At 34.5% G+C, this 16716-nt stretch overlaps 2 protein-coding genes across 9 annotated transcripts in view; one reads left to right on the top strand and one right to left on the bottom strand.

Moving 5' to 3' along the window:
• SsRbeta (signal sequence receptor beta) overlaps positions 1–16716 on the bottom strand; it is a 417378-nt gene that overhangs the window by 155706 nt on the left and 244956 nt on the right. The window lies entirely within an intron of this gene.
• ninaC (STKc_myosinIII_N_like and MYSc_Myo21 domain-containing protein ninaC) overlaps positions 1–16716 on the top strand; it is a 72829-nt gene that overhangs the window by 8261 nt on the left and 47852 nt on the right. For all 6 annotated transcript variants that reach the window (XM_080179933.1, XM_080179905.1, XM_080179919.1 and 3 more), the window contains 10 exons: positions 590–678; positions 2290–2436; positions 3492–3645; positions 4944–5039; positions 6852–6961; positions 11942–11982; positions 13334–13409; positions 14422–14513; positions 15390–15529; positions 16138–16311. In XM_080179933.1, the coding sequence (XP_080036059.1) occupies positions 590–678; positions 2290–2436; positions 3492–3645; positions 4944–5039; positions 6852–6961; positions 11942–11982; positions 13334–13409; positions 14422–14513; positions 15390–15529; positions 16138–16311 (1119 nt within the window). The remainder of the gene's footprint in view (positions 1–589; positions 679–2289; positions 2437–3491; positions 3646–4943; positions 5040–6851; positions 6962–11941; positions 11983–13333; positions 13410–14421; positions 14514–15389; positions 15530–16137; positions 16312–16716) is intronic.

Raw genomic sequence — 16716 nt, 5'->3', positions numbered from 1 at the left:
GAAAGCCTTTAATGTTATTTTTTAACCTAAGATATTGTATTAGTACTCCTCGCTAGGAAAATCACTTGTTCCACGCTATTTTTACTCTCACCCACACAAAAAGCATTTCATTTTTTAAAATGATAGAATGAAAAACTTGGAAATGACCTATGTAATGTTAAAGCTTCTAAGCCAGCCCACAATACTGCATTTGATTTTTAAAGAAGTCTCTAATACTTTGCAATTATTCCAAAGGAAAATACATTTAAAATTGAATTTTGTGAACAGCATATTTTTTTAGTGTCGAATGGTTTAAACTAAATCTATACCTAGGGCATATAATTAAAAAAATTTTAACACCTACCACGTAGTTTTAAAATATAAAGTTTTGAAAATCATTTTCTTGTGATATATTAGCATGACGACTTCTTTAGTGCTGGTTAATTGATTGTAATGCAAAGAGATAATATGTTTCTTAAAATGTGAATTTTCCTATCACAAATTAGGCATTTCATTTTGGACGTATAACAAAATCCGCCTGGTAAAAGTTAATTTTTCTCCAACTACCCAAACTCGTAAAATACACTTCACATAATTATCCCTTTTATAGGAAGACATTTTAGCTCTACCAGATGATGCATCAACAAGGTTTGATCTGTTTGAAGAAATTGGACAGGGCACATATGGATTAGTTCACAGGTACCTCTTTTTTTCAAGCCAGCTGTAATCATTTTATAGAAGAAAAGGATGTCTTTTTGTTTGTGTGTTTAAGTGAGAAGGATCTCGCTGACCGCTGAACCTAAAGGTCCAGGGAAGTTTTGTAAATATTTTTGGGAAGATTACCACCACTTTCCAATTTTGGACGTTGGAATATTCCATTACATTTACAATTCCAGTCAAATTATGATACTATTAAGATGAATGAACTTATATTGATATTAAATATTACAATTTACTTTAATGTGAAGCCACAAAAGAATTATTCTTTATTTGAATAAAATAAAATATAGTGTGGCATTATAATATTAGAATTAGGGATGGCAATCCGAATCCGCCCAATTTTTGGCCTATTTTGGAATCCGAATCCGGAATCCGTTTTTTAATAGCGGATTCCGGATTCTTATTTGGAAGGCATCTTGAGTTTTTTCTTTCAACTCCTCCTCTTTGAAGGCAAAGATTTCCATCATTATATATAATATCTTTTAAAATCTGGTTCGATTCTCGGAAGTGAATTATAGAGAACATCAAGAACATTAATTTTTAGGACATATGTAGCACTTAATTTTTTTTAAAAAAATCCTTTTAAAATATTGCTAGAATCCGGAATCCGAATCCGGAATCCGCAGGAATCCGCCACTTTTTTTGACGGATTCTTTAAGAATCTGGAATCCGAATCCGGCCCAAAAATTCGACGGATTGCCATCACTAATTAGAATACTGTTGATGGAATTTTTCATAATTTTAAATTTTACACATTTTTAAAAGTATGGGTTTAAAATATTTTTAAGATTCAACTTAGGTATATTTCGAACCAACGAAACCCCTCATATCTCATACTTTAATCTATTTCTTTATTTGGCAAAACTTACAAATATTTGAAATCATAAAACGAAAATTATCATATATCTTTGGATTAAATTAAATTAAAATACAAAATAAAATACATTATGTTATGTTCTAATAGCTTATACATTATTCTAAAAACATTAGGCACTTTTATTGTTGCTGCCATAAAAGACCTATTTGTCTAACCCCTGCCTTTTATTATATTTTGAATTTATCTTGTTTCAAACATTTCAATAAAAAAAATCAATATAAATAATAGGGATAGCAATCCGTCAAATTTTTGGACCGGATTCGGATTCTTACAATAATCCGTCCAAAAAATGGCGGATTCCGGATTCTAGCAATATTTTAAAAGGCTTTTTTTTTTAAATTAAGTGCTACATATGTCCTAAAAATTAATGTTTCTGGTGTTCTCTATAATTCATTTCCGAGAATCGAGCCAGATTTTAAAAGATTTTATACATTATGATAATAATCTTTGCCTTCAAAAAGGGGGAGTTGAAAGAAAAAACTCAAGATGCTAATTTTAGCCTACCAATTAAGAATCCGAATCCGCTATTGAAAAACGGATTCCGGATTCGGATTCCAAAATTGACCAAAAATTGGGCGGATTCCGGATTCGGATTGCCATTCCTAATAAACGGTAATTTTGTTGATAATGTTTGGGGATATACATAAGTCAATTTATCGTCTATTATCTTATACCTTAAGAGCACTTTGTAACTCTGATATAACTTATTGCAGGGCCATTGACAACACCACCCGTCGTGATGTGGCTATCAAGATAGTGGAGAATATTGAGCAGAACCTGGAGGAGGTGCTCCAGGAGTATCAGATTTTGTCGGATCACAGCCTCCACCCAAACATTCCTCAGCTCTTTGGTGCCCATAGGTTAGATTTTAGTCCAAGGACCTCCAAGATTTTTATTTTGAGGGGGTAAACTATAGCGTTTCGCAGGTTTGAAGGGGTAATTTATATATTTCAGTCTAAAAGTGTCAAAGCTTTTTATTTTGTTTGGGTTAAAGTGAGGTGTTTCAAAGGCTTGAGGGGGTTATATAATGTATTTTAAAAATATTTTGAGAGTTTTTAAGTTTTTGGTAGATAAACACCCCTTTACCCCCCACCCTTAAACGTTTATATTATTGTCTTAATTAATAAGTGACAAGATGTTTATTTGAGAACCTCTCTGTATATGGTTATGTTAAAGTACAGAGGGGTGTCCTACAGCGTACTTAGCTTTTGTTACGGAAAGTCAAGTTTTAGTCCCCCCTTACAATATTCACTTGGTTGAAGAATTCTGTCAAATTTGTAATAATATAATCACGCAACCTTTCTTGTGCTGGACTAAGGTTGGAAGGAGACAGATTTTTACAAATTAACCATGTTCCTTTGTCCTAGAAGTCTGCCATTAATTATGGAGGCTTAAAATAATTCACCTGCAATACCCAATAAGGACAGGGTGATGAAATAATTTAGTAGGTTTCAGATTTGCAGGTCACCTTGAAATGTAGCTTCTAATGCATTCAGCTGTACTTAAAGCCAACCAATCCAGCGAGTGGCCAAAGGATTCTCACAACCAATCTCCGTTTGTAACTAAATCAGTGCTTACATACAAACAGTACAAAAACCCAGAAGGAAGGGACATTGTGTTGTTTATTACACTAGCCCCCAAGGTTTTATAATAATGTTTTCTTATTCGTTGACTCGACAACTTTGGGAACTTTTATTGATTTTTTATTGTTTTTTTCATTCTGTGAGTGTTCAAATGTTTCAACCACTGATTGTAATCTACAGAAGGAGTAATTTTGTGTACCATCATTGAGGATGTACATCAATTTATCGGCCCTATAGATACCGGAAATATCCTGAACATAGGATATAAAAAATAATAATAAATTTTGAAAAATAAGAAGAACTACCTATTTTATGTTAAATAATTATTTTAGGTGTGGCGGTAATATCTGGTTTGCGCTAGAACTGTGCAGCGGTGGACCTGCCAGCGAACTTGCCCGCCAGCTAGTTAGGCGGGGAAGGCGGCTTATTGACGAACAAATTGCCTATATTGTCAAAGAAGTCTTGCATGCGCTTATTTACTTACAGGTTGACTTTTTTAGTAGCTCTTCTAAGAGTATAACAGTATTTTAAGTTTTTTAAGGGATCTTAAAAGTTAGTGATAAAAATGGTTTAAATACATTTGAAGTCAAAATATATAGAGAAGATTAGCATAAAATAATTCTTTTCTTTGTATACCATAGAAAAAAAACGTGGGTGTAACTGTACAATTCTATTCAATTTACATTCAAAGAGATTAATTTCCTGGACTTTTATTGTTTTATTTTCCTTAAAAAAAGTACCTAACATAGAAATATTCCAGTCGATTTCATCAAATGTAAAGTCCATAGATACACAATATATTAGAAACAGATACGTGACTATGGTTTTGCCAGGAGAATGTGCAAATTTTTTAAAACCTCCCTTAAATTTAAAGAGTGCGTGACATTTTTATCTTGACACCCCCATAGGCTTTTTATTGGGGTGTATAAGAGGTTGTAGACCCTTTTCAAAGGGGTGTAAAGTGGTGTAGGGCTGTTCTGCACGCTTTTGAATAAAAATGATTTTAAAACCTAAACTTTAAAGATTGACATTATTTTTGTACCAAATTTGTGGAATACCTATATATCAAATTGATTGAAATGCAACAAATAATTGGAACAGTTGTGTGTTTGTTTCACTTACATGGCTTCCACGTTGAAAACTTTATGTATGTACTAGGATTAACATAAATATAGAAACATGCTGGAATAAAATACAACCCCTCTATCATATTTTGACAAAAATATTGTTATGTCATTGGATTAAAGGAACCAAGAAATCGGCCGACAAACAAAGAAAATAGTTGATTAACAAATTCTATCATACGAAGCGTGTTCTATAAGGCTTAATTTTTTTAATTATTATTATAAAGGGTTAATAATTAATGTTTCCTTATTACGTTTTATCCCTATTTCTGGTCTTACTACAAAAGACCTAATTATTCAAATGACCAAATCCTACAAATGACCTAATCTTACAAATGACTTAAATAAAATATATTATAAATACAAGGATGACAACATCCATAAATCCTAACCTAACCTATCCTAACCCCTTCGGGGCTACTTAATATGACCAAACTTAAGAACACAGAAGGCGAATATGAAGGTAGGTTAGGTTAGGTAATATTGAGAAACCACGCTGGGTTAGAGCCCTTGCAGGGCATTATCTCAAAACTGCTCGTTATTACTATTTGCAGTCTTCTTTAACAGTTTATTTCCTATGTCCTTAAAACAATACAATGTATTTGGATAAGACACATCCAAGTGTGTTTCACTTGAGGCTGACAGTGTTGATTATTATAGGAGAGTCAATGTATCCACAGAGATGTCAAGGGAAGCAATATTCTTCTCACTGATAATGCTGAAGTTAAACTCGTGGATTTTGGAATTTCGTGTCAGGTAAAAATATAAACATATATAGAAATAACAGGAATCCTCCCACCCTCACCTCTAGAGGACTAGAAGCGGAGCCGCTAGTTAATATACTAAAGTAAATGCATGTTTGTATGTTGCTAGTAAAATTTCGTAATCCACTTGACCAAATGGACAATCATGTTCAAGTTAATCTGGGAAGGTATTAAGCTATTTATGTTACTTTGTACTGTGGTTGACACGTATTGATACGTATTGCCCGGTCTAAAGTATTAAAGTAAAATTATCAGAATTTATGTTTACCGTTGTGCACCTACATAAACCTAGATAACTTTGGCTTTACAATGCACTATGGGGCAAATCAATGAAAAATAGGATGAAACTATTAACAGTTTTTGCCATACTGTGCATTAGAATAATAACGATTTCAGATTATTAATATAAGATTTCAAGAAATATGAATTTAACTTAAAGAGGACTATCCACGAACAAGAGCAAGTGATTCTAAGCATCTTCCAGCATTGACCCATAGTATTTTTTTAGTAAATATACTAGGTTTATATATAATATTTGCTTTATCAACTAAAAAGTTAGGTTTCGCCATAGTTTTATATGAAAAAACTTTGAAATGTAAAGCATTGTTTGGTGCAATATCATCGAATGTTTTGATGAGTTCAAACTGTCGTTTAAAAGCTTTGACACAAAAGTATATTATTGTGATTAAAATTGTATATTTAGAAAAAGGGCCGGTAACTTGTAAACAGTTTAATTAATGCACTTTTGCAATTTACAACATTTGATGCTTTTCAGCAGTGTTATTTTATTTTGTCCTTTGAACTCAACAAAGCATTTGATGATATTGCTTTAAAAATTAATTTACATTTCAAACTTTTTTTCATATAAAACCATGGTGAAACCTAACTTTTTAGTCGATAAAGCAATTATTAAACATTTTAGTATATTCACTAAAAAAAATACTATGGGTCAATGCTGGAAGATGCTTAAGATCACTTGCTCTGGTTCGTGGATAGTCCTCTTTAGTTTTATTTTGGTCTTATATTTAACATTTGCAAAGAAATAAATAGAGGTCATTTCAAAATAAAGAGAAATAATGAATAACTATTATATTAAATCGCAAATATTTATTTTAAAGAATTTATTAAAATCGATATTTATTTAACTCATGTTTATGTAGATTTTATGTAAATAGAAATTGTTTTCTCATATTTAAAAATATAATAGAAGAAAAATAATTTGGTGTGTGGACGTTTTTTTCTGTATTGGGATGTCCCCCATTCACTAAACTTATTTAAAACCACCACAGGACCTGTGAGTATATTCCAGGTTTGTTTGTTTGTGTAGCCATTAGGAGCTAGATTCTTCATACAGTATATCAAGGAATTCCGCACATTTTTTTGGCTTCGTCCATAGATGTGTGGGGGTTAACCTAGTAGGTTTCGTCGGGCAATTAAAAAGATGTACAGTGGTGTGGTCCTCAAGGTTACAATCTGTACATTTGGGGTCAATTCTCTGGTATGGAATATACCCCCCTTTTTTTTTTGTTAGGGGGGGGGGGGTATATTCCAGGTGAAGTACAACTTCGTTGGTTCAGTGGTTACCGAGTTCTTAAGCTAGTCAAACAGATAGACGTCTGGCGATGTCTGGCTGTCAGATAAAACTAGATGCCTAATAACAAAAGAAACAAAATAAAAGTTGATAAGTGAATAAAATAATGGGGGGGGGGGGGGGAGAAGAATAAATTGTGGTAAATATGAGAGAAAAAATGCTTATAGACTTGATCAATCTAAAATGTCTATTCTGATATAAATTTTTGTTTAGCTGCAAACCCCCGAAGAGAAGCGTCGGACGAGGGTAGGTACCCCGTACTGGATGGCACCTGAGGTTGTCCTCTCTGGAGATCCAGATGTCTACCGGTATTATGATGGAAGGTAAGTTATGAACCATTTCTCCATTATTTTGTATATCAATATCCCACATTGGTGGTGTAATATGGACAACAAGAGTGGTGTAATTTTATTTCCAGGGTGTGGATAAATCCTCCTAGATGTACTCAAGTTCTCTAATGAGAAAATTTAATAAATCAATACTAAATGGTGGTGTGACTTTTATTTTTTATAAACACCACTTAGCTGGTTTTGGAGAGGGATAGAACCTTTTTTACCCGGCGTTAATTTTTCTAGAAAGGGTAGAACATGTTAACCTATCACATAGCGTTATTAAAGGGGGGGGGGGGCGTAATGACATTTATTCGTAATCCGTGAGCAAAATGGTCTAAATATTTAGCTAGACCCTTCAAACTTGGTATATAAGCCTAGTCCTATAGGTATTACATCTAAATAGCTAAAAAATCCAAATTCTTTTATTTTAAGGTTAGGTTAGGTAAGAAAAACCCTGCGGAAATGGGGTTTTTAGGCTTTTTTGGTCTTTTTTGATGTGGAAACTTACCTTAAATTGTTTTTTCTTGGGGTTTTAACTTAAATACACTGTGTCTATTCATAAGGACATTATTTAAGATGATTCAGCAAGTTGGGGACCGACCCCAGGGGGCTAGGTGGGTGGCCCGCAGGGGTCAAGTGCATTTTTTCCAATACATATGTTGTGATACATCTAATTATAGGTTTTTTAGGTCAAGGAACTCAAATTCAGAGCAAATATAAGCATTAGACTAATCTGAAGCTAGCCCCATCGGGCTAGGTTGGTGGCCCGCAGGGTTTAAGTGCATTTTTTCCAATATATATCTTGTTATATATCAAAATATAGGTTTTTTAAGTCAAGAAACTCAAATCCTGAGCGAAAATTAGCATTAGACTAACCTGAAGCTAACCCCCCCCGGGCTAGGTTGGTTTTCTGCAGGGCTTAAGAGCATTTACTTAGCCTAACCTAGAAACTTACTTATATTTTTACATGTTTTTTCTTGAATAAACTTTGTCTATTAATGATGACTTTATTTAAGATAATCCAGCAAGTCGGGAACTGACCCCAGCTGGCTTTTTGGTGGCCCGCAGGGGTTAAGTGCATTTTTCACAATATATATATGCTGTGATACATCTAATTATAAGTTTTTTAGGTCAGTTAACTCAAATTCAGAGCTAGAATTAGCATAAGACTAATTTGAAGCTAGCCCAGCGGGCTAGGGCGGTGGCCCGTAGGGGTTAAATGCATTATTTTCCAATATACATCTTGTTATATATCAAAATATAGGTTTTTAAGGTCAAGAAACTCAAATCCTGAGCTAACATTAGCATAAGACTAACCTGAAGCTTACATCCCCGGGCTAGGTTGGTTTTCTGCAGGGCTAAAGAGCATTTACCTAGCCTAACCTAGAAACTTACTTATATTTTTACATGTTTTTTCTTGAATAAACTTTGTCTATTAATGATGACTTTATTTAAGATAATCCAGCAAGTCGGGAACCGACCCCAGCGGGCTAGGTTGGTGGCCCGTAGGGGTTAAGTGCATTTTTCCAATATATATATGCTGTGATACATCTAATTATAAGTTTTTTAGGTCAGTTAACTCAAATTCAGAGCTAGAATTAGCATAAGACTAATCTGAAGCTAGCCCCAGCAGGCTAGGGCGGTGGCCCGTAGGGGTTAAATGCATTATTTTCCAATATACATCTTGTTATATATCAAAATATAGGTTTTTAAGGTCAAGAAACTCAAATTCAGAGCTAAAATTAGTATAAGAATTACCTGAAGCTAACCCCTGTGGGCTAGGTAGATCTTCTGCAGGGCTTAAGTGCATTTTACCTAACCTAACCTAGAAACTTAATTATTTTTTGGTTTTTTCCTTGAATGAACTGTGTCTATGAATGAGGACATTATTTTAGATGATCCAGCAAGTTGGGGACCTCCTTGGGTCAGCCTCCTGTATGAAGAATCTTTTAAATGATGGCTTTAGGACTAAACACTGTGTATCTATGTAAAACCTAGCCCGCCTGGGTCAGTCCCCGACTTGCTGGATCCTCTTAAATAATGTTCTCATGAACAGTTTATTCAATTTAAAAACCTTCAAAAAAGTAAGATTCTAGGTTAGGTTTGGTAAAATGCATTTAAGCCTTGCGGGCAACCCACCTAGCCCGCAGGGGCTAGCTTCAGATTAGTCTGATTCTATTATTAACTCTAAATTTGAATTTCTGGACCTAAAAAACCTATAATTTTATGTATGACAGCACATACTTTTGAAAATGCACTTAACCCTGGCGGGCCACCCACCTAGCCTGCTGGGGTCGGTTGCTGACTTGCTTGGTCATCTTAAATAATAAATAGACGCAGTTTATTCCAGAAAAAAACCCTAAAAAAACAAGTAAGGTTCCAGGTTAGGTTAGGTAAAATGCATTTAAGACTTGCAGGCAACCCACCTAGCCCGCTGGGGCTAGCTCCAGATTAGTCTGTTACTTTTATTAGCTGTAAATTTGAGTTTCTTGACCTAAAAAACCTATAATTTGATGTATGATAACACATACTTTTTCTGAAAAATGCATTTATCCCCTGCGGGCCACCCACCTAGCCCGCTAACGTCGGTCTTCAACTTGCTGGGTCATCTGAAATAAGATCCTCATGAATGGACAGTTTATTTGAGAAACAAAACCTAAAAAAAAATAATATTAAATGTAAGTTTCTAGGTTAGGTTAGGTTAAATGCACTTATGCCCTGTGGGCAACCCAACTAGCCCGCTAGGGTTAGCTTCAGATTATTCCAATGCTTATTTTAGCTCTGAATTTGAGTTCTTCACCTTAAAAACCTATATTTTGATATATCACAAGAAGTATTTTGGAAAATAATGCACTTAACCCCTGCAGGCCACCCACCTAGCCCGCTGGGGCTAGCTTCAGATTAGTCGGTCCCCGACTTTCTGGATCATTTTAAATAAAGTCCTCATTAATAGACCCAGTTTATACAAGAAAAAAACCTGTAAAATTTAGGTAAGTTTCTAGGTTAGGTTAGGTAAATGCTCTTAAGCCCTGCAGAAAACCAACCTAGCCCGGGGGGGGGGTTAGCTTCAGGTTAGTCTAATGCTAATTTTCGCTCAGAATTTGAGTTTCTTGACCTAAAAAACCTATATTTTGATATATTACAAGATATATATTGGAAAAAATGCACTTAACCCCTGCGGGCCACCAACCTAGCCAGCTGGGGTCGGTTCCCGACTAGCTGGATTATCTTAAATAAAGTCATCATTAATAGACAAAGTTTATTAAAAAAAACCAAGTAAAATTATAAGTAAGTTTCTAGGTTAGGTTAGGTAAATGCTTTTAAGCCCTGCAGAAAACCAACCTAGCCCGGGGGGGGGGGGAGGGTTAGCTTCAGGTTAGTCTAATGCTAATTTTCGCTCAGGATTTGAGTTTCTTGACCTAAAAAACCTATATTTTGATATATAACAAGATATATATTGGAAAAAATGCACTTAACCCCTGCGGGCCACCAACCTAGCCCGCTGGGGCTAGCTTCAGATTAGTCTAATGCTTATTTTAGATCTAAATTTGAGTTCCTTGACCTAAAAAACCTATAATTAGATGTATCACAACATATGTATTGGGAAAAAGGCACTTAACCCCTGCGGGCAACCCACCTAGCCCCCTGGGGTCGGTCCCCGACTTGCTGAATCATCTTAAATAATGTCCATATGAAAAGATACAGTGTATTTAAGTTAAAACTCTTAGAAAAAACAATTTAAGGTAAGTTTTCACATCAAAATAGACCAAAAAAAGCCTAAAAACCCCATTTCCGCAGGGTTTTTCTTACCTAACCTAACCTTAAAATAAAATTTTTGGATTTTTTTGCCATTTAGATGTAATACCTATAGGACTAGGCTTATATACCAAGTTTGAAGGGTCTTGCTAAATTTTTAGACCATTTTGCTCACGAATTACGAATAAATGTCATTACGCCCCCCCCCCCCTTCAGTAAAAACCAGCAGATAAACAACTCTTAGATTGCATTTTCCCTTGAAATGAAATTATATGAATTTCAATAGTATTTCATTTTCAATAGTAATTTTTCTCTAGACGTATAGAATAATACAAGTTTGATAAAATCTAAAGTAGCGAAACGAAGAAGATGCCCTAATAGTCCAAGGAATCGTCATAAGAAACACATAACATGTTAGAAAGAATTATAGAAAGACAGACAGACAAAGATTAGAAATTATTTTCTCCTACAATATGGTTATAGTCATCAAACAAACAGCCCAATACCAGAAGATTATAAAAGGGGGGGGGGGGTTTAATGCAACCATCTCGTAATCGATGTATAAATGGCACTTATATTTCAAATTTCGATCTAAAATTTTGCATGAATAATCCTTGGTAGGTCTATTTTCCCTAAATCGAACAAAAAGTTGGAAAAGTAACGGCTAACGGCTGGCGGCTCAGCCGTTTTGCCATTTTTTGGCATTCTGAGCAAATTAGTCACGAAACCTATCTCCACATAATACTTTTTGACGCTCAAAAACCTCATCTAACGGTTCTAGCCGGTAGCTGTTGGTAATAGAAATTTAAAATATGGTTATTGCTATCATTTAACATGAATTAAACCAAAAATATGTTTTAAAAAGTTGATTCCTATGTAAATAATGATGAATTTGCCCTGAAAATAGGCAAAAAACGGCTGAGCCGCCAGCCGTTACTTTTCCAACTTTTTGTTCGATTTAGGGAAAATAGACCTACCAATGATTCCTCAGGAAAAATTTCAGATCAAAATTCAAATTCTATGTGCCATTTATACATTGATTACGAGAAGGTTGCATACCCCCCCCCCCCCTTTACGTCTACGTTAACCATTCAGTATCAGAGATACAGACATGCAGAATAATAAGGTAGTTGCGTTCCTGAAATTAAAATTAAATCGATTTGAAAATTCTCAGTAATTCATTGTTTAGTATTAATTTATTTGATTCTTATTTAGATGTGATGTATGGTCACTTGGTATAACTGTTATTGAACTTGGTACGTGTTTGTATTGTAGCAATCTTACTCTACAAGGGTAAAGTCGGTGTGTCGCGGGATTTGTAAAAGGAATGTAAAATTGATTTCTAGATTTAGTACTATGCCTATAAAAACTTTAGAATTATTATTTGTAAATGCTGATAATTTTACCAACCCATAGATTGCATGGCCTTTGTCTGGAAGTCCTAACTGCATGGTAATGAGTTGCGCCAATTTATTGGCATAGATAGCCTTTTTTACTATCGATGTCGAGCGCCTAACATAGCAGCCGTAGGTACCATTTTAACGTCTCTGGCATGACGCGGATAGGTCTAGACTCGAACCCGACACGTTACCAATACGCTAAAGCCGCGGGTTCTTATAATTTTACCTTACTCTCCTGACAACATATACTGGAATAATTGTCAGGGATGAATATTTTCTAATAATGTCTCACTTCATTATACAGAGAAATAGTCTGATAATCTTTAAGCTTTTGTAAGATAGCTTTATAACATTTTGATCTTGAAATAATTTGATAAAAGATGAGTAGGGGGAAGATCAAATACGATAGAATGTTGTGAAGCTACCATACAATTGCTTAAAGATTGTCAGACTATTTTTCTGTTTAATAGGGCGAAACATTATCTGGAAATATTTATCCCTGATAATAATATATATTATTTTGGTTGCAAAAAAAAGCTGAATTTTTCCTGTTTGTTTAATTTGAAATGTCCTAAACAGAGTTCAATTGTAATCTGTGGTTTATACTTCTTATGCAAGTTTATAAGTTTTATATTAAAACACATTTTTTGACATTTAATTTGGTAAAAAAATTTACACATGTTTTATATATACCTAATGATTTAACGTTTAAACAAATTTCCTTCTTTTCTTATTATATAGATTTATAAAAATTCATATTCCATGAATTGTTTTTATTTGAATTGTGTTCAATTAGATTTTGTGATACAGATTTGCTTGTAATATTTTACTTAAAAAGACAAAAAAATGTACTTTCATTTTGTTTAGTTCGGAGTTAACCATTAATAGTATCGAAACCCGCCCCTCCCTTTTATATGAAAAAGAATAGAAATAAGAAAGGGGGAAGTTTTTCGCGTGTTTATTACTCCAGGGCAGGTTGGGTTAGGTTATATTGGGTATTAGGTAGCCCTACAGGGATAGGTCACTGCAGGTATTAAGCAACCGCAGAGTTAGTGCGAATAAGTAACCTTTCCTTCCTTATTTTCAATTTATTTAAAATTAGAGAGGGGGGTGGGGGGGGCATTAAACTTAAAAGGAAAGCACTAATTCTTAATTCAATTATGATTATTCAATGATGAATACTTGCTAACAAGGATAATTATTTTAGCTGAAGGAGAGCCACCTCTGTCCCACCTGCAACCTATGAGAGCATTGATGCAGATTCCTAAAAATCCACCACCCAGGTGAGAGATAACAAGGATGACAGCATCCATAGCTAGTAAAGCTAAGAGATGATAACAGAATATGCAATGTAGGTCAGGTTATATTGCTCTTAGTTATAAAAGGTCAAATTGTACAAATACAGATATTTAATTATTGGCAGGGAATATTGGGTTGTTACTACTCAAGTCACCAAAGTTTTATAAAAGCGTTTTTCTTATTCGTTTGCCTAACAACTTTGGGGACTTTTGTTGAAGTTTGATTGGATGATCCATTTAGTCCACCGGCCACTGTCTTATCCCTTTAGATCCCTTAATTATCGGATATATCTTAAATGTTGCAATTTTGATTTATAAAATATAAGAACAAAAAGGTAAAAAGGTGAGATACAAAACTTGCATCAATAGCAAAGAAATACTTTTTCTAGGGATGGGAATCCGTCGAATTTTTGGGCCGGATTCGGATTCCGGATTCTGAAGGAATCCGTCTAAAAAAGTGACGGATTCTTGCGGATTCCGGATTCTTATTTTTGGCGGATTCCGGATTCGGATTCCGGATTCTAGCAGTATTTTAAAAGGCCGTCCGTCACAGAGGGATAGCTTTTTTCGTTAATTTATCACTATGTTACTTGGTTGAAGCCTTGATTTGTTTAAAGTGTTGACTTCCAGCATAACTAAAACATTTACATCACATTAGTAAATTAAAAAAATTAAGTGCTACGTATTTCCTAAAAATGTGCTTGGTATTTTCTAACCTATTTAAATTAAATTTAGCCTAACAATTTAGAATCCGGAATCCGCTATAAAAAAAACGGATACCGGATCCGGATTTGGATTCCAAAATTGGCCGAAAATTGGGCGGATTCCGGATTCGGATTCCGGATCCGGATTCCCATCACTAACTTTTTCATAAATGGTTTCATAAATGGTAAGTAAAAATATCAATGCCGTGTTTCGTTGTCATTTGGACGCATACAGACTAAATACATTAATATATTTTTTTTTGGTTTAAAATGTAATAAATTTTCAAACTTAGGCTATCCCATCCTGAGGAGTGGAGCGTTGCTCTGAACGATATTATCCAAGAATCTCTAATCAAAGATTTTGATCACAGACCAATGCTTCAGGGAAAAACATTTCTGAAAAGTCACTTCCTTATAAATCAAGCCTTTTCCACTTATAAAAATAGAATAAGGGGGCTTGTATTAAATTAAATTAGTATAATTTTCAAACTACCTTGATTTTTAAAAGCGAAGCTTTTCTATAATTAGGGTCGGTCCGTACGTCCGTCCGTACGTCCGTCCGTCCGAGATAGATAGCTTTTATTCGATAATTTAGGCATGTTAGAATTGTCCTATCGATTTCAAACTTTGCATGATAGTTGGGTACGATTTAGAAAGCGTAGCAACTCTATAATCATTACCAGAATGTCCGTACGTCCATTTTAAACATGTTGATTTTTCTACTTTTTTAACAACAAATTTTCAAGTGTTCTAATTATCCGTTTGATCTGATTTTTGGTGTATTGATTCCTGGGACAACAAGTCCAAAAATGTAAGTATGTTCATAAACATTATCCTGCTTCAAGCAGTTTTTCAACAAATTTACTTACACGTTTGCTTCGGCTCTTATACTTTTAAATTCTGATTATTCAGTTCAGATACTATACAAGTGTTAATGTCCGTTTGTCCTACCGTTTCAGTGCTTCGCTTTTATGGATGTTGTCATCCTTGTTATTTTATGCTCTGCTTGGAGCTATCCCCTAATTACAAATTACTTAAAGGGTGCTTTTACACTAAGTGACTGTTGATCACCATTCTTATAAATTGAAAGTATTGGGGGTTGGGTGCGGGGGTTAAGTATTCTCTTATATCTATGCCCAGCTCCTGAAGGGACCCTATTCTAGGTTACCCAGTACCTATTAATATAACCTTATTTGCTCTAAAGTAATAAACGAGTAACTATCCCTTCCCCTTGTAAAAGAAATGTACAACCTTGTATAGGAGATAATTGAACACCCCTTGTTCCAGATGATCCCCAAGAACCCCTCCTACATCCAGCATGGTCTAGTCATGCTGATGAAGTGGGTGGATAGGGAGAGAATGTTGCGGCCTGAGGAATCTGGGACAGCTGTCAATAAGATGGTATATTGATTAATATGATTGTGATGATTCTTTGAAGTTATGATTCAAATGCACACGGAAATTGGCTGCGAGAATCCTTTGGCCAATTTTTGATTGATAAGCCTCGCGCATAGCTGAGTGTGTTCTATGTTACATAACAATGACCTGCAATTCTCAGGGAAGGTTGCGTGGTTACAATTGCGACAACATTAGTCAACCATGTGCATGTGCAAAGTCTATGGCAGGACTTCAATTCATTGTTTTTCCAACCAGAGCGCAGTGCACTATCTACTACTCTAATTGACGCCCTTACATGTTTGTCATTTGAGTTCCTGTCGAGTTTATTTTAGAGCTAACATGTGTATAGAGTGATAAATCCAAAGGAGGACAAGGAATGTTTTTGTTACAGGCTCTATCTTATTGCTTGGCTATTTTTTTTGATGGATATTTCAATCAGACCTAATATCTAAGCTTTCTCATTATATGTGGAATTTTTTAAAACAAGAAAATCTTGTTCTGTTAAATTTTTAAAAATTACTTAGGTATTCTTTTTGCATTTATAAAAGTAAATGGAATTTTTTCCCACATATTTTATGTAAATTATTACCTTAACCTTTTATTTTCCATAGGAGATACGTCACCGGACCATGCCTGACGACGTGGATATGATCAAGACGGAGAATATTGTGCACAGAAATGATTACATCCAGTCCAAGAGTATAGCAGAAACATTGATGAGACGCAGAGAGGCAAACCATCCTTACACTTTCATTGGAGATCTTCTTGTAGCGCTAGATCCAGAGGTCATTTTCGTTATTGTTTTGTAAAAGATATTCACTTCTATACCAGCAAATCAACAAAACAATTAAAAACATCCTTTAAGCCAAAAATGTATAACTACTAGTACTCATGCATAGAAATAAGTGTTGTAATTAAATTCCTCATTGTGCCTATGAAAATCCATAAAATATTTCTTCATATTCATTATTCAAAACCTAAAACCAAATTCAAAAGACCTAGTAGGACAAATGACCTAATGTGCAAATAAAACTTAGCAATTTGACAGACTTTATCTACTTTTCGAAAACTGTTGGACTAATTTTTATAAATCGGCCTGTAAAAAAAGTTATTCAAGATTTACTGTTTGTGTTCGAGTGCAATTTTGAACTATTTGATCAAGAAAAGGTGTTGTTTCCTAGGTTTTTAAA

The sequence above is a fragment of the Acartia tonsa genome, chromosome 2 (genome assembly GCF_053477335.1).
Source record: "Acartia tonsa isolate MP-2025a chromosome 2, ASM5347733v1, whole genome shotgun sequence".
NCBI lineage: Eukaryota > Metazoa > Arthropoda > Copepoda > Calanoida > Acartiidae > Acartia > Acartia tonsa.
This window is presented reverse-complemented; position numbering and strand designations above follow the sequence as displayed.